Consider the following 22,892-nt stretch of genomic DNA (forward strand, 5'->3'; position numbering starts at 1 on the left):
GCCGGTGCCGGCTCCGCGGAGGGCGAGCGGGCTATGAGGCGGCAGGTGAGCAGCGGCGGCGACGGCGCGGGGGGGGGCCCGGCTCGGCTCAGCTCGGCTGGCGTTGCCACGGCAACAGCGGTGTCGTTAGGGCCCCGGCGGTGGTTGCCGTGCCCGGTGGGCGCGGAGGCCGCAGCTCTTGGGGGTCCGTGCCGGCCCCTCTACCGGGCCCGGAGGCTTCAACGCGCGTTTTGAGGGAAAATGGTGAAAATCGTTAAACTTGGAGCCGCGTTACCGGCACCGGCTGTCGAGCTGGGGCAGCCCGGGCACCGCTTGGCCTGGGTGGGCTCGCAGGGAGCGGTGCTACCGGCTGGTCCCGGGCCAGGCCCCGCTCCCCACCCCGGCCTTGACCGTGACCCTGCTCCCGGTCCCCGCCAGCCCGGGTGAACCCTCTCCTCTCCCCTTAATTCTCATTTATTTCCATAGAAGCGGCAGCGGGACGAGCGAGCCCTTCCCGGGGGGGCTGCTCGCGTGCTCTGATCCCGACCGGCACCGACTGCCAGCCGCCGGGAGAAGCTCAGGGTCAAGCACTGTCGCCTCGCCGCCCGGGCGCCGTGGGCCGTGTCTCCACGGAGCAATGACAACCCGAATCCGTTCCTCTGACCGAATTCCTTCTCGTGACCGAATTCCTGCGACCTTTAGGTCTTTCAGGCAAACGATATTCCCTCCCAGCACTTCCCACTACTCTCTTGAATAAACTCTTTCTCAAAGTAGGCGAATGCGATCCATCGACGTCCGGTTTGACATCGTTTCGATGAACCGAGCTGAGGGGTTTCCTGTCGTTACTTCTGGGAGAGTCTCAGTGGCATCGCTCATCCTCAGGCGTTCAGGTCGCTGGGTTTTTTTCCTGTTAAACTTAACGCTTTGGCCAACCCCATCCTGGGGAGCGAAACGCATCTGATTTAGTAGCATTTGGTGTAGTTCCTCCGGCTTTTAGTTTACTGCCCTGTGAGGTGGTGTGAAACAAAGCAGGGTTCTGGAGTTTGGTTGCGTAGAGCAGCTGCACGTGCCTGGTTTGGGGAATTTGTCGGGAACGGAAAGGTTTGGGCATTGCCTGTGCGTACAGAAATGATGAATGTTTTTTTCTGAGTCTGGCATTCAGGGCCTATGGAACCCGCAAAGGCTCTGTTCTCGTATCATACAGGAATTATAATCTATAGGCTACAAAGAGATTGCTTATATTTAACAAAAGAGTAGATGAGTGCGCTTCTTTTCTGGCTTAGTTGTTTAATTTTGCTTGAGTTTCTTCTCTGGCTCTGTTAGGAGACAGCTAAGTATGGAGACTCAGGTGCCGGTAGCCCAGCCCAGCTCACGCTGATAAATAGAAATTAATGTTCTTTGTCTGATCTTGCTACCATTAACAACAACCGCTGACGTGGTGTCTGAAAACTGTATTTCCAGTAAAAAGGAATGGTCTGGTGGTTAAGTCGTGGGGCCTTTTACTCTTGATCGTTCCAAAGACCTCAGCCAAGCTGCCGAAAACTTCTCTGTCCCTCCTGCTCTTCCCCAGTAAAGTCTGAATAATTTGTCTTTCAGGTGGCTTTTTGTGTTTACCTCCATATTCTTTAAATTTGGTACAGGAGTTTAGTGACGTGGCACCTTAAAATATTCACTCTGGATGTTCTTGGCACCTTTAATTTATTAGAATACACTTTAGGAATCTGATTCATCCTTAATTTATGCTCTCTTTGCTCCATCGCTGCCTATTTACACTCAATTACTAGGGAGTTTCATTCCCTGGCTCTCAAGTGCTGCCTTCAGAGCGCAAGGCAACAATTACATGCAGAAGGCAGTTGTCTTTAATGTTGTGAAAATAACAGGTTTGGGTTTTTTTTTTTGTCAAGTATTACAAAATGCAGGCTTTGCCTTGCATCCTGGACACGAAGGAGTCCCATCGGTTTATGAATCAAACTTGCACTGACAACAGCGGCTTGTTTGTTAAATGGTTATAACTTCGAGATGAGAGAAACTTGACGTCTTGCCATACTGATGCAAGACGGCACCGTTTTCCAATCTATAAGTGAAATAGGCGGTTTCATCTTGCTTGGCTTGCTGACATTTTTATTGAAATGCTCCTTTTTCTCATCTTAGTGCTCGGAACAGGGCAGATCAATATCCCTCTGAGAAGCTGAGGAGTACAGAGAGTTTGCACAAATTCCAACTACTAATACGCAAATAAAATGAACGAGCAAGACTCTTGTTGGCAACCTGCAACAAATGTTCCAGGCCTCCGTCAGTATTTATTCCTATTTTTATGAAAACTTCTGAACAGAGTGTGCCTGCGCCTTCAGGAAGCAAATCCTGGCTGTGTCTGAGCAGAGCTGCTTGCGATCTGTGACTGGATTTCAACACCCCTTAACGTCAGAGGTGCTCAGATCCACGGCCCGGCTCCACTGCGGATCCGTCTTTCGCTTTAATGGGGAGGTTCTCCCGACCAAAACAACCTCTCTGATGGCTTTTCGCAGCTCCGCGATGCTTTTTTGGTCCTCGCCGCTTACCTTACGTGGCTCTGAAAGGCGTCCGAGCCTACGAAGGGTTTTCCTTTAAGCTGTGCGCTGCACACAGTGAGTCATCCTGCAGAACTCCCAAGCAGTTTCACAAATACCAGATGGCAATAAAATTAAAAGTAGTAGCTAGTGGCAATTAAGCATTTGCTATAACCATTCTCCCTTCCTGACTGTAGGAAGCTGCCAAATATCTTTTTTTTTTTCCTTGACTGAAAAAAAACCAAACAATGTTTCTGCAGAGTGGAAAACTAACAGCATACAGGACGCACGCTTCCTTCCCTAGCCCATAATCCCATTTGGACTTGAGTGGAAAGCTATTTGCTGTATTTCGTACATCTCTTAAGAGAAGATGAAGCAGAAAAAAACACGCAGCAAAGGAAAATTTGGGGCACTGTATGGGCACACGCAAAAAGTACTTCAGCAGTGACCCTGTTAAAGCCGCCAACTGGTCACTTCTAGGCTTGCAGGCTGTACAGCTCTTTAAACAAGACTATATTCAGGCATGCTACGGAGTTGCTGGGACTTAGTTTGGATTTTTTTTGGTTTGTTTTTATACTGCAGGCTGTTGCAAAGGATTTGCTCTGCAAACTTGGAAATAGTTTGAGTTCATCAACGTAGGAAGCGTGTCCAAATACCATTGCGTTTGGCTCAGGATAAATAACAATGACTGCTCCCCTTCCTTTTCAGTGACTCTTGCTGCTTGGCATCTCTTGGATCTACCAGCGATGCACAAGTAGTTATTAGCTTTTTCAAGCCTCAGATACTCTACCTCAGCCCTTCCTTCCGACGTATTACACATGCAGCATGCTTCATCCATTCTGTTACTTACAAGTCATGTGTGATGGGATCTTGCCAAGATTTTTTAGAGATAAATCTCTCTTAATTTATGCATACCTGGCCAGGAAGGATGTTTTTCGTGATTCACGTCGCAATAGAAGCACAAATCTACTTCTTCCTAACATGTAAACAACACAGCACATGTGATTTTTTTTTTTTATTTCCCCCTATCGTAATGGATAATTAGTGTCTTATAGTGAACCATATTAAAGTGATCTCATCATTATTAGTTTTCACACGGTGCTTGAAGAAATCCGAAGATGTTTTCATGCTGCGTTTGGCACAGATGAGGAAAGGGTGAGGCCAAACCAGCTCCACGTCACCGCTGTCCCCAGCTGCGGCGTTTCTAGCCCTGTCCTAGCAAGGAGAGAAGCGTCGGGGGCTGATGGTGCATCGCAGCAGCTGAGGAGCCCGGGCCTGGGGGATGCAAGAGCAAAAGGAAAACCGGGGCGGATATAGGGGGTTTAAATCAACGGTTTCTCTTCAGAAGATCTCCTCCTAAATCCTAGCCTGGTGCCAGCGAGTATTTCTATTGAGCAGCACCTCCTAGCGTGCTGTGCAACCTCTGTCTTAAAATACACTTTAATCCCCCCGGGATGGGAAGGCAGCAAATGCAACAGCTTCTGAAAAGGAATTATACGACTGGTAGAAAGACCAGAATTAGTGGATACATGGATAACCTGATAAACGGAAAGGAGTCGGGAGAAGTCTCGCCTGGAAGACCTGTTGAAGTCCCTCGAGTACGTCCTCAAACGCATGGGTGGGGAGAACAAGGTGCTACAGTCTACTTGAATTTCCAGGCACCTTTTTAAGGATAAGCAGCCTCTATTTGTGGAAAGCAGGCACAGATTAAGAGGGAAGAACGTAGCCTGGACAAATAACGGAGTAAAAGATTGGAAAGAGTGGGTCGGCATGACCGGTCACTTCTGTTCGCAGGCGGACATCACCAGTGGAAGCCTGCAGGGATCTTCACCCCTCAGTGTACCCACGAGTGCTTTCTCCTTTTGTGAGCAAAATTTTAGCAAGTTAAAACCTGAGCGAGAAAACGATAGGTATTTTGCAGACCATCCAGCTTTGGTGGTACTTGAGTTATTGAAATCTCTACCGGCTAGGTAGAGAGCTGTCCTACAGATTCCCACGGTAGGGAACTGGTTTGTTTGTGATCTTGTTTTGCTTTGTTTCTCCTTACTCATTGCCGCCTTGCCTCCTGTGCTGGCGGGCCAGCAGGTTTTCCTGGAACAGGTCATACGTCTGGCACCGAGCTGTGGCACTATCTGCTAGGCAAAAGGGAGCGTATGCCTGTCAGACAGCCCCCAAAAGACTTTTATTTAAGGAATACCAGTGATGCAAAGAATTACAGTGATTGTCACTGTGCAGGTGAAACACAAACACCAAACCACCGACCGACTTCTCCTAGATTACGTCTGGTTTCTGTGCGAAGCACAGAACTGAGGGTGTGCCTGCAGTTCCCGAGCAGGAACTGCTTTGAAATCACATTGCTCTGAGTGATTTATGATGAAACGTTTATCTAGTCGGAGCCACGCACTGCTCCTAGAGCAGCAGAAGAGCCCGGCTCAACCTGTCACGCGCTGCAGATGAGGAGCTGCGTGTCCTCCGTCTGCTCATCTGGCAGACGGTTCAAACGCTGGTCCTTCAAATATCCATCTGGGAAACCTGGGCTTTTGCTCGCTGCTTGCTGAGCAGGAACTCGAGGTGTTTGTTGCGCTGTATCTTGTCCCAGGCGTGATCCCATTCCTTAATTCGTCTTCCCTTTCTGTGTTTCAGCTTTTGAAGTTTCCTGGAGTGCTGCGGCCCCGACCTGCGCAGGATGGACCCCGTTGTTCTCAGTTACATGGACAGTTTGCTGAGGCAGTCGGACGTTGCCTTGCTGGAGCCTCCAAACTGGCTTAACGATCACATCATCGGGTTTGCCTTCGAGTACTTCGCCAACCACCAGTTCCAAGAATTTAGCGATCAGGTTTGTTTTATCAGCCCCGAAGTGGCTCAGTTCATTAAATGTGCCCTTAGTCAGGAAGAAATAGCCATATTCCTTCAACCGCTGGACCTTCTCCGCAAGAAGCTGGTGTTCTTGCCTATCAATGATAACTCCAACCAGGTCGCTGGGGGCACCCACTGGAGCTTACTGGTTTATTTCAGGGACAAAAAGTGCTTCGCCCATTACGATTCCCACAGTAAATGCAACTCCGTCCACGCCAAGCAAGTGGCGGGGAAGCTGGAGGCTTTCTTGGGCAAAAGAGGGGGCAAAGCAACCTTCGTGGAGGAGAAGGCGCCTGCCCAGCAGAACAGCTACGACTGCGGGATGTACGTGATCTGCAACGCGGAGGCTCTGTGTCAGGGATACTTCAGGGGCCGGCCGGAGCCTTTGCTGCAGCTCCTCACCCCTTCCTACATCACGCAGAAGAGATCGGAGTGGAAAGCTCTCGTCACAAAACTGGCACAGAAGTGATCGAGATGCAGCTCCGGCCCTGCCCCAACCCCTCACAAACTGCCTTCCCCGGCCCCGAGGCAGCACCCCCAGTGCCTGAGGGAGATGCCCATGCGCAGGATTGTCCCAAAGAAGAAGAATGTAACCCCTCCAGCATGGCTACACCCCCCCCAAACACCATGTTCCCTCCTGGAAAAGCCTTAGTCCCCTCTGGAAATCACTGGCCTTTGAACTTCTAACCAGAAAAGTCACTTTGCTTTCAAAGAAATCCTCCTCTTGACGGTGAATTTTTATGCTAATTGCTGTAGCAAAATGGGTTCCTAAAGAGACTTCTCCGCCTTTGCCCAGCAGGCAACACGTCCTCCTTAGGTGGCTTTACTTGGCTACAGGCATTGCTCTTCCAAGCCAGGTTTAGCAAATGCCCTTTAAAACCAAGCCCCCAAATGCTTTATCGTGGCTATTTCTAATTTGTGCCTCCCGCTAGTGGTATTTGAGCAGCCTAGGATTTAGCAGCAAGGATTTTTTTACCCCTGAAAACCTGATGCTGAGATGTCAGTGTCAAAAGACGGAGACTCCAAAGGAAATGCTACGCTTAATTAAAGAACGGGGCGAAAAGAAAATCAGTTCTCTTCAGATAGGTGCTCCTAGGCTGTACGGCGATAGCTTTTTTTTTTTTTGTCCCCCACCCCTGCTTGCTCTTACTCGAAATTAAAACCTGACTCTGACCTGCTGGAAGATTAATAGGAAGCCGAGAAACTCAATCCTAGGAAAGGAAACTTAATTGAGATGAAAAGCAACACTCACTCTTTGAAGTTGTTGGGGTTTTTTTTCATGACGATTTTAGGTCGTCTCCGTTCGGGGAGGGTTCGTCAGCGCTCCCCAACCCTCGTTAGCGTTGGCTGCACTCGGAGCGTACGAGGCGGTCGCTCCTTCCTCTAGCACAAAACCAGTTCTGTTACTCGAGATTAAAAAAAAACACCCCAGGGAGAACAAAAGGACAGAGTTTGAGGTACGAAAGCCAAAGATAACTGCGGTCTCCTTGACGCCCAAGAAGTCCTTAATACACTTTGAATCGAAACACTTTTCCTCCCGTGCTGGATGATGGCTGGGATCTCAGAGCGGATCCTCTCGTTAAAAGACAGTGGGGAAAATAAAACGAGATGTCGTTACAGGATAAGGAATAATCTCTAACCTCACGAGAAGCCAAGAGCAGGTTGCTCAGGTGGTGCCTAGCAGAGCAACCACACCCCAGCGCGCCAACCGGATCCGGGAAATCCAGCTTAAATATCACCCTCGAAAAAGAAAAGGGGGAAGGATTATTTTCTAACCGGGAGCTCTTCGCCCATCATATTGCCAGCCCAGCCCCACCCGTGTGTGTACCAGCACAGCACCGAGGTGATGAACTGTAGGAAGGGCTTAAACTTCCCTTGTTGCTAAGAGAAAGGTAAGTGGCCACAGCCCAGGCTCTTCCAAAACACCCAAGCAAGCGGATACAGGCGCCGGTGGGGCGACACGAGGGTCGGGCTCAGTCCCCTCCTTTCTACGCTGCCCGGACGGGAGAGCAGGCGGCAGGCCAGGGCATCCCTCCAGCACCAGCCCTCCCTGCAGATCCCCTTCCACCGCTCAGATGGAGCTGAAAACCCAAGAGATGGTCGAAACGGGATCGAGCCGCTCGCCGAAGGGGATTCACTTTGGACTCCGTGGGGCTTTGCCGGAGCAACGTCACTGCCACTCCCGAATCCAGAATAAAACTCAAACCAAGCCGTGCGCTTGTCACCATCGTTCCCGTCTTTTGTGTCGGTACCCGCTAACAAGCGGCGGCTCCCGCTGCCCCGCCGTTTCTTGTTGCGCAACGGTATCACGGCCACGATGGTTGTGACTCGCGGGCAGAGCCTCCGGTCTCGCAGCGGCTTCTCGGCCACCCTGCGCCCTGCAACGGGTGAAACCGAGCAGAAATCGGCCTTAGAAGAGCCAGCGAGGCCGGGGACGACTCCGCCACGCCTTGTGTGATAGCGAGGCAGCCGTAGAGGCTGATTTAATCTATTTTTAGGGCTTGATTTGGGCTGGGGAGGTGCGCAGGCAGAGGGGAGGTAGGAAGGCAGGATGGTGGCTGCGACTCGGGGAGCATCGGGGGGACGTGAGGGCAGGGGCTGTGCTCATCCGACGAGCACCCCGTGCTCCTTGTCCCCGAGGGACGGGGCAGGGCTGCCAGCGCCAGCAAGGTGAGCACCCGGGGATGTTTCCTGCACCCGAGGCTTTTACGTGGCATTTCTTTACACAAAGCAAAGCAAATAAGCTCAAGCAGGGCGTCACCGGGAGAGCTATCATGTGCCGACCAGGCAGGCAAACACCAGCCGGAAAAGAAAACCGGAGCCTTGCAACCGACTCCCGGCAGCGGGGACCCCCCCAAACCACACCGGGGGCTCCTCCAAACCTCCTCCATGTCAGCCGACTGCACCCACGGGTTGTCCCACCGCTGCCTTTAAACAAAGAGGAGCTGAGGTGGCCGTCACCACTGTCACACGCCTGACCGGGCTCGGCACGAGGACAAGGGACCCCACGCACCTGCTTTGTATTGGGTGCTGCGGAGCACCCAAAAAAACACCAGGGTGGGCACACGAGACCAAAAAAAAAAAAAAACCACCAAACAAAACCCCAATCCTAAACCTCTAAACCTCATTTTTGGGGCCATAAGCCCCACTTTGAGGTTGAACCCGTTGAGCACCAACTTGTTTGTAGAAAAAACCACCCCAAACCCTCCAAACCCATGTCGGCAGCCTCGGCGGCAAAATGGGGGGGGTGATGGGGATGGCAGCGGGACGGCGCCTTTCATCTGCCGGCTCACCCGCAAAATCAAAGGCTCCGATGGCCCCGTAACACCGGGGCTTTGAAGCAGCAGCTTTGAGTTTGACCAGAAACGTGGCCAAGCCACAGACCGCCCCCCCCCCCCCGGCACCCCAGGGTGCTAAATTTCCCCCAAAAAAATGGGGTGACACCACCCCAGTCCCCGCATAGGCAACGCCACCTCCGCTGTGGCTTTCAAGTTGGGCCATTTTCATGTATTTCACCCATTTTCATGCATTTTGCTGCATGGGCCAGGCTGGTGGGGTGGGGGGGGTGGGATTTGGGTTGCGGATGCTCGGGGAAGAGGAAGAGAAGGAAGAAGAGGAGGAGGAAGGCTCACCCTGTCTACCCCAGCAGGATAGGGCTGCAGCTCAGCACCCTCCCCGGCCACCCGCTGTCCCCAGGGTGGCCCTGCCACCAGCTTGAGTGTCACATCTCGCAGTCTCTGCTGCCATCTAGTGAAAAAACCTCCCCGTCCCCTGCGCCCGGAGCATCCTTGGCCCTGGGTGTCCCCCAAAAACCACCCTGGTCGTCCCCCAAAAACCACCCCAATCCCCTGCCCCAGTCAGGGCTGCACCCCCAGCCTGGTATCCCCCCCCAGCCCCCAGCATGGCCAGGGTGACACACAGGGTGACACGCAGGGTTCCCTGGTATGGAGTAATCCACATCCCGAGGACGCAGCCAGCGAAGGGCCACCGGGACAGCGGAGATTCTGGGGTACCCCGTTTCAGGGCTCGCAGCCTGGCACTGCTGCAAAGATGCTGGCAGCAGACAGCGACGTGCTAGAAAATCCTGGGTTTATTTTCATTTAAAAGCCGTTCCGAGCCCGGAGCGAGCGGCAAAGCTTTTCTCCAGGGCACGGGGATTTGGCCCCATCAGCACTTGTAGTTCCCAAAAAAATCAGAAAGAAAAACAAAAAGGAATCGCACAGGTATCACCTGCCGCCCCAGCGCGCTCCCGGAGGAGGCTGCGGGACAAATCCTGCGGGACAAATCCTGTGGCACTCGGCTCAGCGCGGTGACGAGGTTAACAGGAACCAGGGCACGGACACGCTGCGATCTGGGACGTTCACCGGTGCCAGCCGTGGGCTCCTTTCGGGACGTCTTAACGAGGCGAGCGGGGCTAACGAAGCCTTGGTCCGGCACCGTTGCCGGGTGCGGTCCCCAGCGAGGACGCCTGGTCTGGGGGACCCTAAAGTGCTTTGCAGGGGACACACACACACACACACACACACACACAGAGGCACCCCGAGATGGCCCAGTGCTCCAGGAGAGAAGGGCTGGGGGCCGGTACAGAGCCCAGCGGAGCTGGGGGAGGCCCTGGATTGTACCCCCACCCTTGGGTGCTGGGACAGACGACGCCCCACAGGGCTGGTGGCCCCTTTCTCCTCGTCCCCGCAGACCCCCGGGGTTGGGGCCATTCCTCCAGCCGCGGCCCTGGAGGTACCGAGAAGGGGACGAACAGGCGAGTTCAGCCCAGAGCCGCTGCCCGGGCTTCACCCAGAGCAGCAGCAGCAACTCATCCATGTTTTTGGGGGTTCCCGGTGAGCCTAAGGTCATCTTTTAACAAGAAAAAACGAAGTCTGGAATAAAAACCAGCACCCGTTTTAGCAGCAAGTCCTAAGGGGAGGTCCAGCCGGTGCTACGGCGCAGCAGCGTCCCAGGGAGAAAACGGGTTTCCAGTGGGATGGGGAGTTGGCACCGGTGGCCGTGGGCCGGCCGGTCGGTCCCACCAGAAGCAGGTCCCAGTTGGAAGAGAGAAGATACTTGGTCCCATTTTACCGGCCGAGGGAAAGCCGGGCCACGTGCAACAGCCATGGCCGGGAGGACACGGCACCGGGATCCGGACACAGGATGCCACCGTCTCGGCGTCCGTCCTCAGCCAGCGCTGGGGGTAACGGTCACCTGCAAGCAGAGAGCGGGGTAAGATGGGGCGAGCGGCCGCGGAGGCACCGTACCCCAGCCCGGTGCCCAGGCCCCATGGGCAGGAGGAGGGAAACCCCCCGATGTCCCCAACCCAAGGGAACCCGCTCCTGTCCATCCCTCGCTGATGCCCGCGGTCGCGTTAGCCCCAGGGCACAGCCCAGCTTCCACCGAGATGCCCTGGTGGTTCCTGCAACCGGGGAACTGGCCCCAAACCCGCAAGGAAACCTTTTCCCCAGGGCTGAAAGTCTCAGGGACAGCAGAGCTTCCCCCGGTCGCTCAAACCAGCAGTCGATGGGATCATCTACTGCATGGGGATGGCACTTTGGGCTCTGCCATTGGCCATCCCAACAGCAGGCACAGGATAAGGGACAAAGCATCCCTGGGACATGTCGCGGAGCAGAGCCATTGCTCTTTGCACCGCATCCCTCGGGTCCTCCGCTTGCGGTGTGACCCACCTGCCCCGAAGTGTCCCCAAGGGTCCCTCACCTCCTGTGCCCGCGGGAGAGGTAGTCCCGGTTCAGAGAGCAGAGCTGCTGCTCCAGACGGAAGATGCGAAACGCCAGGTATGAGGAGGACACGACCAGGAGGCAGATGCTGGGAGCAGAGGAAGAAGCACAAGCGCTCAGCAGCCGGTGGTTGAGACGGACGTTCCCGGCGTACCCCCCGTCCTCCCCGTGCCGCGGCCGCCCTCGGCACACTTACAGCACGATGAAGATCTTCAGGAGCTGGTAGTCGGAGGGTCTCAGCTCCGCCACGCAGCTCTGCTCCACCTCCAGCTCCTCCTCGGTGTTTATTGCACTTTCTGAAATGCAAGCCCAGAATCAGTGGCACGGTGATGCCGGGCAGATGCTTGTGCTCCTCCGGCAACCGGGAGCCTTCAAGCATCATTCCCTCATGGGCTATCGCTGCCTGCACGGGCGTTACAGCCGCACGCTGAGGGCTCAGACCCCGCAGCCAGGAGACCCCCATCCCATCCCCGACTCCCAGCCTCAGCCCTGCTCATCTGCAAGGCAGAAATCCCCTCCACGAGAGCAGAGGATGGACGAACATGTATTTATGGAGGTTTACGCCCAGCACCGTGTGCGGGGCAGGGCACAAACCCACGTCCCCGGGTCGGACGCAGCCCTCACCCGAAACGAGGGGCTCCTCGGAGGTGAAGGAGCTCTCCTTAGCGCTCAGGCTGCTGACGGAGGTCCGGTGGATGCACTGGTAGTCGGCGTCCGGCAGCGACAGTGACAGCGAGGCGGGTGACACCTTCCTCCACTTGCCCTCGGGGACGATCACCTCCTGCGGGAACAGCCCCGGGTGAGCCACGCTGCCAGCAGCACTTTTTCCCGTGAAACCGGCAGTGCCGAGGACACGGCGGGGCCAGATTCGGACTCGAACCTTACGGCATCTCCATCGAGCACCAGCACATCCAAAACATCATCCTAAGGCGGAGCTGATCCTCCACGATGGCCCCGTGGGGACACAGGTTCCTACTGCCATAGGAAGGACCTGCCCACGCACCCCATGCCTGCCCCAAATACCGACTGCTGCCTCCTTCACCCCTTGGTTTGAAGCTCAGCGCCGTCCCCCGTCATCCCCCGAGAGCCCCTCGCCCACCCCGTGGCTCAGCATCCCGGTCCCAGCGCGCCCCGGAAAGGCACCGAATCGAGCCGGGTGACAGCCGGCATGGAAAGGCGTTCCCCTGCCGGAGAGTCCCCGGGGCTGAAGCTGCTGAAGGGCTACATCCCTCGGCAGCACCGGGAGATGCTGCCAGCCTGGATCGCTCCCGACTCAGCCCTTGAAAAGCGCCTTCAACCCCTGGGATGCCCCCAGACCACGGGGGACATCCCACCCGTCACCTCCTGGTCCAGCCCAGTTGTCACCTCCTGCACCCAGCCTGATGCACAGGGCCACTAGCCCACGGGGGACACCCCGCTCGGCCTCCCCGTACAGCCCAGCACGGCCGCAGCACCAACGGCTTCGTGACGGAGCGGAGACAGGGACGGGCCATCCACGTTTCATGGAGAGGACGCATCCTGCCAGCCAGGGACGCAGCCACTGCGGGCAGAGCCAAGCCCTGCCGTGCTCCAAAGGCGGCAGGATGCAGCCCCTCGTGCTCCCTCAGTCACGCCGCGGTTCGGCAGGCTTTTCCCTCTCCGACCTCCTGGCTACAAGCCATCCCGCTCATCCCATGGGTTTTTGGATAATTCAACCACATTTCCAGCCTGTTATCCGTGTTCACGGCTGCGAACGGCATCAGCCGGCGGGAGCGGAGCGGCAGCATTTTCCACATCGCTCTGAACTTTTTCCATCTATAAATGGACCCCCGAGACCAACCGGCCGAGTCATCGGCTTGTGCTCAGCCGCAGGCCGTCCAAATCATCCTCTTGACCTGTCCGTTTCCGCCAAGTCGGGGTACGAGGATCCCAGAGGACGAGCTACGCAGGCGACGGCCGCATCCTTGCGCGACCTTTGTCAGCAGCGAGGGGAGAGGACCGACTCTGCGCCCTACAGCCGGCCGAACCTCAGCGTGCCGGGAAGGCGTTAAACCCCCCACGGGGGCCAGGCGGACGCTCTCCTGCCCACAGCGCGAGTTCACAGGGGTCATTCCCTCTCCCGGAGCCGCCCTGACCCTCACCAGCGACACGGCGTCAGGCTCCTCCGTCAGCTCCTTCAAACTCAAGCTCTTCTTACTCGAAACCTGGAGGGGAGAAAGCAGCGGGCGTTACAGTGCCGCCTCTCCCTGCTTCAACCCGAGCCAGAAAATTGAATTTTGACTTTTCGGGCGAGTCTATGAAGAGCAGCTGCTTAAAACTTGCAAGCATGGGGATTTTGGGGACGAAGAAGAGTATCCGGCAGAGGATGGGGCACCGCATCGCTGCTTCCCATCACCGAAAACCCGGCGGGGCCGTGGCTGAGCCGAGGGCTCCCGTGCCGGCCTCGGCTCCTGGCGGAGGGGATAAACCATCGGGGGCCGGGGGGGAAAGGGAATATCCAGGCAGAGCCCAGCACATTTCAAAGAATAAATTCCCCAGTTCGGCAACGGGGCCGAGTCACCCAAATCGCCGCCCCGGCACAGCCGGCAGACAGCCTTCTGGGCAGGGAGGGGTGCTGGCACCGCTTCCCATGTGCTTCAAAGGCAGGGAGAAGAAGAGGTCCCCACAAGGCTCCTCTCCAGCTCGAGGGCCGATGGATGTTTTTCCCCCCTTAGACTTTTGAATTCAAATTTTTTTGGACTTTGTACCATTTTCCCTCCCCTTAAAACTTTAGATCTGGGGAAAAGGCAGCGCTGTGCGGAGTGGCAGAACTAGTATTACTACCAGATTATAAATAATTCATATACACGCCCTGGGAAAGAGCAGAAACTCCGGGCTCTGCCTCCGTCATCCGTGACCCAGAAGAGGCCGGCGGCGGCTCACGGGGACAGGACATGCCCGGGGCACGGCTCCTGCCCCTCTTCCCGTCCCTTGCTGCGGCGCGAGGACGCTGGGAAGAGGCAGCGGGGCACGGGGGAGGGCTTTAGGAGCGGGCCGAAGCCTTGGAGGCGGTGGTGAAGAGCTCCGCTCCCCAAAACGCAGCCCAAGGGGCGAGCGGAGAGCCCTGCGGCCATCGAAACGCCGTCAGAGGAGGGGCGGAGGGTACCTGCAGGTGCGTGCAGACTCTCCTCAGGACGTCGTAGACGCTGTCGCGGGAGATGAGGGACACGAAGATGTACTGCGAGAGAGAGAGAGAGAGAGAGAGAAGCTGCCAGGAGACATTCCCCCCCACCCCGAGTCAGCTTCTCCACAGGCAGGGGACAGGCAGAGACGTCCTGCCCTTGAATCTCTCCTCCTTCAGGAGCCGTGTCCCCTCCGCAGGCATCTCCCCGCGGAGCTTCCCTGCTGTTATTTTTGCAGCCTGCTAAAAGCTGGACCAGATTTTTTCGGGGCCAGTTTCGCTCGGCTGCTGTTCCCACAGGGCCTCCCGTGCTCGGCCCAGAGGGATGCGGCAGCAAACGGGGCCGGCAGCGACGGAAAACATCCCCACGCGTCGGCACAAGGGGACACGGGGCAGCGGTCGCCTTGCCCCCACGCAGAGCCCACGCGATGCGCAGAGCGGCCTCGCAACCAGATCGCTTTGAACGCCCAAATCCTGCCTTGTGCCACCCCCCCCCGCGAAAATCCCGCAGGAATAACCCCCTCGCTGGCAGGGGACGGGCGACGCACGCTGCTGCCAGCAGCGCCCGGGCAGGCGAGGACTCGGACGCAGCGAGCAGGACTACGTCAGCTCACTGCGGCCGACAACACCCAGCGTGATTTCAAAGCTGGAAATTCAGCCCCTTAACCAAGTTTTCCGCTAGCTCAGGTTGAACGCCGGCCCAAACCCTTCCCCTGCTCGCGTTTAAGGAGTTTAAAGGTTTTTATTTGAGCCTGGCAGGGATTTGTCAGGCTCGGCCGAGTTTCACTCGGGCTTTGCTTCGCCCAGAAACAAAGTGAAATTCAGAAACAAAAGCAAAGCCGCGGTGTTTGCCCTGGCTGGCTGCCAGCACGGAGAGCAGCGCTCGCTTCCCAACCGGCCCGCGCTTTCAGCCGGGGATGGGAATCGCTTCCTTCCCTGCTCTCAAATCGCAGCCAACTCGGACCAGGGAATCCCCCGGCTGCGGCGAGGCCGGGTACCGATGTTCGAAGCGCCGGCGTTACCTTTCTGCTGGCGTTGGTGGTGATGGCTAAGCCGTTGGGCAGCAGCCGAGCCGTCTTGTGCTTTTTTATCAGCTGTACGGAGACGACCGGGATCACAACCTGGAGGGCAAAAAGACACAGGGGACGGGCAGGGATGGGCACGGCGCGAGCTCGGGGAGTTTCTTTCGCAAGGCGGAGATTTAACACGCATCGTAATTACGCCTCAAGTGGGGATTCAGCATTTCCCGGAGACGGTTTGGGTTTTATTAAAGGTCACGGCATCCCCCCACGTTAATCTCGGCTTGGAGGTGGCTTCTACTCGATGAAAACAGCGAGGACGCGGGGAAAGCATCGTCCAGCGAGTCTCCCTAAGACCCATCACGAGAGCCCCCCTGCAAGCCCGGGAGGGTTAAAAATAAGGCAGGATGCAATTTATGGCAGGATAACTTCGTTGAAACCCCGTACTTCCATCAGATATTTGTTTAAAGCGGCTGACATAAATAATTCAGTTCTTCAGCCCAGTTTTAAAGGAAGTCGTCTCTCCCCAAGATCCCCGTCAGCCACAAGACTAACAGGGAAACATCAGATTGTAAATCATGAAAAGCCAAGAGAGATTCAAATCTCCCCCGTCCCCCCCCCCGAAAACTTTGATCTTCCTTCAAACGCCGTCGCGGCTTGCAGGAGGTTTTGCATCAGGGAATTTTAAACCAAACCAATATTTGGTTTCCCTAGGCAGCCTCCGCAGGTGATCGGAGGGGGAGGCACAGCCGCGCTCCCCTTCGCATCGGAGGCTTTTGACGGCGATTTCGGTGGTATTTGGGCGCGGGAGGGGATAAGCTGCAGCGTAGCCTGGGCTACGAGCCCAATGGGACCGGGGTGAGCTGGCCCCCTCGTTACCTTGATGTCTTTCCCGAAAAGGTTTGCGTAGAAGCAGAGCCAGTTGGGGGAGATGTAAAGCCTTCCCTGGATGAGGATGTCTCTCTGGAGCGCGCAGGAGCAAACTGCAAGGCAGAGAGAGGGGGGCACGGCAAGACCGCCTGTCGGATCCTGCCGCCCCCGGGGCCCGTCCCTCGCCGTGCCACCCACCTTTCAGCACGCTCTCCTCTGTCGGGATGTCCTTGAACAGCTTGTGGTACTGGGAGTTGTACTTGCTAGCGGCCTGAAAGTGAAGCAGAGCAAAGTTATCCGGTGACCTTGCTGATAAGGAGACCCACAAAAACACTCCCCTGCAAAAAAAAAAAGAAATCTCCCTCTCCTCGCACCCGGGACCAACGCAGCGGGGTGCCACCGGGCTGGGGACGGTGGGCCCGAACGGCTAGAGGAGGGTCGGATGATCCAGCACCCAGCAAACGCTGTGCCATCCTCTCAAATCAACATTTCCCCTACTATCTAAGGAGGCTGCTGAGCCTCTGCGAGGAGCCGGTTTTCTCCTGGGCTTATCCGCAGGCAATTTATTTTGCCCAGCGTTTCTCTCCTCCTCCTCGAGCTCTTCCCTTATTCGGGGCACGGTGACACCGCTTGCTTTGCACCCATCGCGCCGCGCCATCCAGCTATTTATATTCCCGGTGCCTCTTCAAAGCCCGCCGGCAGCGGCGGAGGGAGGCTCAGCAGGTTCGCCCTTAAATAATTCTGTACGTAAGTTAAAGGCTCCGAAGCAGTTCAACGCTTCGCATTAAAGCCGCTCAATTCGTCCTGTAAGGCAGCGCAGGCAGATTTGTGCCCCCTGCCCCGGAGGCAGCGCCCGGACCTCGGGGTGCTCCCCGGGTACGCAGCCGTCCCCGTGGCGGCGATGGCTGCCCCCCAAAATCCAAGGGACGAGATGCTTTGCCAGGATGCGGAGAGGTGCAACGCAGCTCGAAGGGCCCCGGGGCAGCAAGGCCGGTTTGCAGGCAGCACCGCAGGCAGAGCCCTCCTGCCCGTCGTGACAAGGTCACCTTTGCTCCGCGCACCTTGTCACCGGATGAGCCGGGCCGTAAGAGGATCAAGGCTCCGCATCACCTGGGGTCGGCTTAGACACCCCCCGGAGAGACGCCGGGATGGGGGCGGTGCCGGTGGGAGCGTTTCAGGGGGACATGGAGGGACACGGCGGGGACGACTGTGGCATCCCCTCCAAGCCACCACCAACAAGCACCCCCTGGCCCCAGCACAAACCCGTTGCCAACCCCATAACCCTCCCAGACGCCTCTGAATAATCGGCAAAACGTTCTTCTCCTCCACCTTCTTCATGGAGAAAGGCAAAACGCCTCCCCGCTCCGCTTCTCCCTCTTCCAGAGCATCTCTCGTTTGCAGACGGACCGAAAAGCTCTACTTCGGGCACAATTTGAACAACCAAAAAGGTCCAAACGCGTGGGAACCGAGCTGCTCGCAGTCAAGATTTCCGCTTTCTCCCTTCCTCTGGGTGGAAAATCCCAAAAGCGTTTGCAAGGCAGATCACAGGCCACACGAAACCGTCATCGGCTCCCCCGAAAATGCAGACAGGAGCCTCTACCCTACACCAGGAGCCGCTGCGGCTTCGCCTCCGGCTCCCGCAGCCCACGTTTGAGACCCCGGGCGGGCTCCTCCGTGGCAAACGGCCGGGGTCAGGCTACAACAAACCAGCCCGTTCGCTCACGAAGCCAAAGACTTACCACTTCCCGGTGGCATTTCTTGATGTCTTCATCCTTCAGGGCTTCATTCAGGTGGAGGCTGGAAGGAAAAATCATAACAATCAGGTCAGTGAAGAGCCCCAGGTCTCTCGCCCGCTCCCTAAAACGCGTGTGCTGCAAGAAGAGACACGGCAAGACGTAGAGAGACCCCGGGAAGCCACATTTCGGATGTCTTGCTGATTTATCATAGCATCGGGTGTTGCCGAGGTTAAATAACGGCTGCAGGAGAAGGCTGAGCTCTGTCTGGCATCGGGCTGACGGTGAACTGGTGGAGGCACCAGCACCGGGGTGCCCGTACCCAAAAACGCACCCCAGCACCGGGAGGAAGGAGCCCAGAGCTGCCCGCGGCAGCAGCCTGGGACAGGTTAGGAGCTGGCGATGGGCAGCTTCGGCCGGGTCAAGGTTTCCCCAGGCAAAGCACAAATGGGAATTTGGGAACGTGCCCGGGCAGGAGGACGGATTCGGCTTTGGCTGTGCACAAGGGCATCCATCTGCATCCATCACGCAGGCGGATGAAGGGAGAAACCACAGAGACAGCAAAATCCTCCCAACAACCTCAGCAGCGGGAATACCGGTCCCCTTCCCCAAACCCCTCTCCCTTCCCTGCTTTTACAAACTCAATATTTGAGGGGGAAAACAAAGAGAGGACCCCCTGTGCCCACCCCGAGCCGGTGGGTTGCATTTGGGGGCTCGGAGGCAGCGGGGATGCTGCGGAAGGTCGCAACAGGAGGAAAAAAAAAAGAGCAAATACTCGACCTTAAACACCGGGACGCTGCCCCTCACCTGCCGTCGAGGGAATCCAAACTCTTCTCCTTGTGGGATGCCTCCAGCTTCTCACGGCCGTGCATGGGCTCGGGGCTCTTCAGGGGAGCTGCTTTTTCATGCATCGGCTTGGCGCTGCAAGGAGAAGCCTGTTAGCCCCCGAGGGGAAGGGAAAGAGGGGAGAGAGGCGTTTTGGAGCCATAAATCCATTCCCTTCAATCCCAGTCTGCACAGAGACGTTAGTATCTCTGCCGCTCAAGGACAGCAAGAATATTTCTGCGATTTCTCAAGTCACACAGATTTAAAAAAAAAAAAAAAAACCAAAAAAAAAAGGGCGTTTCTCGCCAGGAGCTCCCCAGCACTCGCAACCGAGTGGCCAAGGAGCGGCAGCTCCCTCCCCGCTGCCTCGGATAACACCCTCCAAAGCAGAGCCTCTCCTCCTCAAGAGATGGAGGTTGGGATAAGAAACATCGCAGGTCTACGAAACTCCCTGGGGTGATGGAGATTTTGGCCAGCGAGGGCCAGGGTCTGCTCCTCCGGCTCGGCAAAACGCCATCTTCCCAGGGCAGAGCCCTTGCCGAGGGCACCGCCTCCCTCCATTAATTGCTCCCCTTTCGTTAAAGCCTGTTATTTACTATTACGAGTTTTATCAGAGGCGCTTATCGGCCGCAACAGGTAAAGTAAACACGTTCCCAGTGCCGCACAGGGAAGGTTATCACCCAGTGGGCCAGAAAGGTGACGCTTCCGCCCTCGGCAAACCGCAACCAGAGATTGTCGTGCCACGGCGCTTCTGGCACCGAGAGCCAAAGCGGAGCGCGATCCCAGGGGACCGATGCCGGAGCAGGGATCCGCGGGCTCTGGCGGCACGGCAGAGCCGGCAAACAGCCACCGGACCTACGGAGAGGAAATTATTCAAGGGAAAAGAGCTCGGCTCAACGGGCAGGGGGTGATGCCAGAGCAGGTGGGGGACAGGCAGGACGGCAGCAGGCAGGATGAGCGCGGAGCTGGAGCACGTCCCGGTGCCCGCAGGGATGATGCCGTGGCAGTGCCGCAGAGCCCAGGCGGAGAAGCCATACCAAACTGCTTCCTACGTACACAGAGGGGCTCTTTCGCCGCCTGTACTTCCCTAGACGCACCCTGCTCCCGCTCCAAGGGGCTCATCCGAAGGGAAACCCATCTAAATAATCCCCCACAGACTCAGGGAGAGCCAGGACGGGGGTGCCGCACCCCGACAGCCGTGCCCAAACGGCCTGAGAGTCGAAGCTGCGCGAGCCCCCGTGTCCCCGCTGCCTCGGGGGCCCGACCGAAATGCTGTCGCGATGCGATGGAGCCGGGCTGAATCCCGGCGGGAGGCACGGGGGCTGCTCCCTCAAGATGCAGCACGTACGCGGGGCTGCAGAAAAACCGAACACAAGTCACCGGTGCCGGGCGGTTCGGACCAGGCTGGGAACCAGCTCCTGGATCCCCGCAGCCAGCGTTTGCAAAGTAAACGAGCTGCCCGCACGGCCGCAAAGCCCGAGCCTTGCGGGGAGGGGATGAACACACCGAGGCTGTGGGGTTTTTTTTTTTTAGGAGAAGCTCCGGTCAAAGGACACGTCTGGAAGGGAAGGGAGACTCTACCGACAAGAAGCACCAAAATAACATCCCTTGGCATCGCACCAAAAGGCTTCTTCCCTGCCTGATTCCTCGGACGCCCCGTGCCTTCGGGACAGGCAGCCCCACGCCGCAAACGCCCTCTGCCAGGTGATGCCACGCTGCCCTGAAGCTGAAACTCATATCACGGAAGCACCAAAGCCTTCATTCCCCCTACCCCCATGCTGGAAAAGGGGCTCTGACCCGCTCTGGAGCCTTCCGCTCAGGAGCTCAGCCCGCTCCGGCTTCCCCCACGTCATCCCTTAAATCCCCAAGCGGTTGCGCCGCTTAATCCGGGCGAGCGGATTTAGCTCTAACCAGGGCGGACGCCAAGGGGCACTGCACAGGGGACGCGGAGAGGCACCCCCTGCTCGAGGCGAGGGCATTGAGAAACCCCCCCGAGGTCACCAAACACACAGAAATCCCCTAAAACGAGAAGAGCCAGAGGCTGGAGAGCACTTGGAAGCGCTGCATGGTCCTGTCCCGGTTTTCTTTCCCTCTTACGGTCACCGCCAGGAACAAGTCCCGGGTCAGATGGTTCCCGGACACAGCGCTGGCACCGGGCTGCTCCAGGGAGGGTCTGGGGGCTGCGAGGAGCATCCTCAGCCCCAGCGGAGACATCGCAGCGGCTGCCTCGTCTCCCCTCTCCGGATCTCGCTCCGTCCCAGCTTCCAGATGCGGCAGGGATAGAGATCCGGGGTTCAGGAGCACGGGATAAGATAAGGTTGGGCTCCAGGCACGGCTGACAGGGAGGTTTCCCTGCCAAGAGCCACTTCCAGTGCTGGCACAGGGAGAAAAACACCTCACAGCTCATGCCATCACCCTCCTCGAGGAATTTTTTTAGCAGGAAGCTGCTCCTGCAGGAAAATCACCATCCTGAGCGTCCCAAACTACAAGCGGAGCAAGAACAGTTGGAGCACGGAGTCCCCGAGACGAGGCAGAGCGGGCAGGCGCAGGAGTTCCTGGCAAAGGGAAAACATTGCCGGCGACCTGCCGACCGCCTGCCCGCCGTGCCGGGGCTGACACCCCCCCTCCCTGCCCACGCAGGCTCCCCGAGACCCCCCAGCTCGCCTGCCGGGCTGCGGCTTTGCCAGGCGAATCCCGGCGCTTCTCCCTCCCCCCAGAGCGGCATCTCCCTTCCCTTACGTGGCGCTGGGATCCGGCCTGGAAACGGTCCGGCGTGAGCCCCTCCGGCGGCGTTTGATTTTTTCGCTGGAACCCTTCCCCGCTGCCAGCGCGAGCAAGGGGGAAGCGTGCGGCGGAGGCAGGAGAGAGCGAGTCAGGGATTTTTGCCTCCCGGGGAAAAAAAAAAAAAAAAAAAAAAAAAAAAAATGAGGATCAGGGGCGGAGGGAGGCACTTGAGGCCGGGCTGCCTCGGCCCGAGCGAGCCCGGGCGGGATCCGGCGAGCTGCCCTTGTTCCCGGCTTTCAAGGTCATTTCAATCCCATGTGTTGGCTGCTGGAGCGGAGCCACCGCCAAGGATGCTGGAGGGGAACGGCCCGTCCCGAGCGGTGCTGTCAGGAGAGAGGCAAGAGGTCAAAGAGAGGAAGGAGAGACCGAGCCGTGCGTGTCCCTCCAGGTCCCCACGCCTCGGGCGGCCTCCCTCGATACCCCCCGGGGTCCCCGTCCCCCCGGGAACCGCCTGTCCCCGGGGCCCTACGCCCAGCGGGTCACAGCCGGGGTGAGAGCCAAGGCCTCGGTCCCAGCAGGTCCCAGGATCACTCCCAGCACCCGGCATACTGGTTTTTACCGGGTGCCCCACGCCACCGAGAGAGCCCGGCCTCGGTCCCCTCACGGCCCCGGTGGGGCAATGACGGGCCGGGAGAGCTCGGCCGCCGCCCAGCACCGAGCCACGCCGGGGGCCGCGGCGAGGAGCGGCCGGGGCAGCCCCCGGGGCCAGCCCGCAGCCTCCGCCCGGGCTCGGAACCGCCTCCCGAGGGCAGAACGGGCGGCTCCCCGGCGGGGCAGCGGCGGGACACCCCCCCCGCCCCGGTTCGTCCCCTCAGTGGCGGGGGGGAGTGTGTGTGGGGGGGTGTTTCCGCTCTCCCCTCAGAGCGCGACGCCGCCAGCGGCCGGCCGGGGGCAGGCCGAGAGCCGGCACCGGGCTCCCCCGCGGCAAGAGGGCGGGCCGCCCCCCGGCACCCGGGACCCCCGCCGCCCCCGGAGCTCCGCCCGCCCCTACCTGCGCGGCGGCCCCGCGCTGCCCGGCGCCGTCATGCCCCGCGCGCCCGACCTCCTCACGGCGCCACGGCGCCCGCCCATTGGCCTCCCGCCGCCGCGCCCCGCCCCCGCCGCGCGCCCCCATTGGCCGCTGCCGCCCGCCATCCGTCCTCAACTCCCCTCCCTCCGCCGCCGCGTCCCGCCCACTAGCGGGAGAGGGGTGGAGCCTGGCAGGTGAACCCGCCTCTTAAAGGGGCCGCGCAACCGTCCTCCCGCCCTAGCGTGGCGAGAGCTCCGGGCGGGGGTGGCGGCAGGGAGGGAGCCGCGGGGCCGGGACGGCCACACCAGGCTCCAGGTCCCCTCCGCGCTCTGCCTGCGAGTGCGGGCAGGAGCAGGACCCCCCCCCCAACCCCCGGCAGAACCCCCACCGAGACACCCCCCCCCCACCA

The 22,892-nt window shown here is 58.3% G+C and overlaps 2 protein-coding genes across 3 annotated transcripts; one reads left to right on the forward strand and one right to left on the reverse strand.

Moving 5' to 3' along the window:
- Positions 1-626: 626 nt before the first annotated feature.
- On the forward strand, positions 627-7,585 carry SENP8 (SUMO peptidase family member, NEDD8 specific). Its single transcript, XM_050903255.1, has 2 exons — positions 627-869; positions 5,169-7,585. The coding sequence occupies exon 2, from the start codon at positions 5,212-5,214 to the stop codon at positions 5,848-5,850; it is 639 nt and encodes a 212-aa protein (XP_050759212.1). The 5' UTR covers positions 627-869; positions 5,169-5,211; the 3' UTR covers positions 5,851-7,585.
- Positions 7,586-9,453: 1,868 nt separating this feature from the next.
- Positions 9,454-22,500, reverse strand: GRAMD2A (GRAM domain containing 2A). Of its 2 annotated transcripts, none has more exons than XM_050903155.1 (11): positions 18,673-18,846; positions 17,872-17,929; positions 16,331-16,403; positions 16,142-16,245; positions 15,266-15,364; positions 14,229-14,300; positions 13,225-13,287; positions 11,729-11,885; positions 11,301-11,400; positions 11,085-11,192; positions 9,454-10,577 (listed from the first exon to the last, which is right to left on the reverse strand). In XM_050903155.1, exons 1-11 carry the CDS (start codon positions 18,774-18,776, stop codon positions 10,574-10,576), a joined length of 942 nt encoding a protein of 313 aa, XP_050759112.1. In that variant the 5' UTR covers positions 18,777-18,846; the 3' UTR covers positions 9,454-10,573. The 2 variants fall into 2 exon arrangements, with proteins under 2 accessions (XP_050759112.1, XP_050759111.1); XM_050903154.1 differs by lacking the exon at positions 9,454-10,577 and adding an exon at positions 22,466-22,500 and having other exon boundaries at positions 11,081-11,192; positions 18,673-18,786.
- Positions 22,501-22,892: the final 392 nt, after the last annotated feature.

This window comes from Gymnogyps californianus, chromosome 11 (assembly GCF_018139145.2).
Source record: "Gymnogyps californianus isolate 813 chromosome 11, ASM1813914v2, whole genome shotgun sequence".
NCBI classification, from domain to species: Eukaryota; Metazoa; Chordata; class Aves; order Accipitriformes; family Cathartidae; genus Gymnogyps; species Gymnogyps californianus.

Excerpts from the sequence above, each read along its gene's own strand:
- GRAMD2A (XM_050903154.1), bottom strand. The coding sequence starts at position 22,500 with ATGACGGCGCCGGGCAGCGCGGGGCCGCCGCGCAG. Across the intron at positions 16,246-16,330 it reads AGAGGAGAGCGTGCTGAAAG|TTTGCTCCTGCGCGCTCCAG; the intron begins GTGGGTGGCACG and ends TCTGCCTTGCAG. Across the intron at positions 11,401-11,728 it reads CGAGGAGCCCCTCGTTTCGG|AAAGTGCAATAAACACCGAG; the intron begins GTGAGGGCTGCG and ends CTTGCATTTCAG.
- SENP8 (XM_050903255.1), top strand. The coding sequence starts at position 5,212 with ATGGACCCCGTTGTTCTCAGTTACATGGACAGTTTGCTGAGGCAGTCG.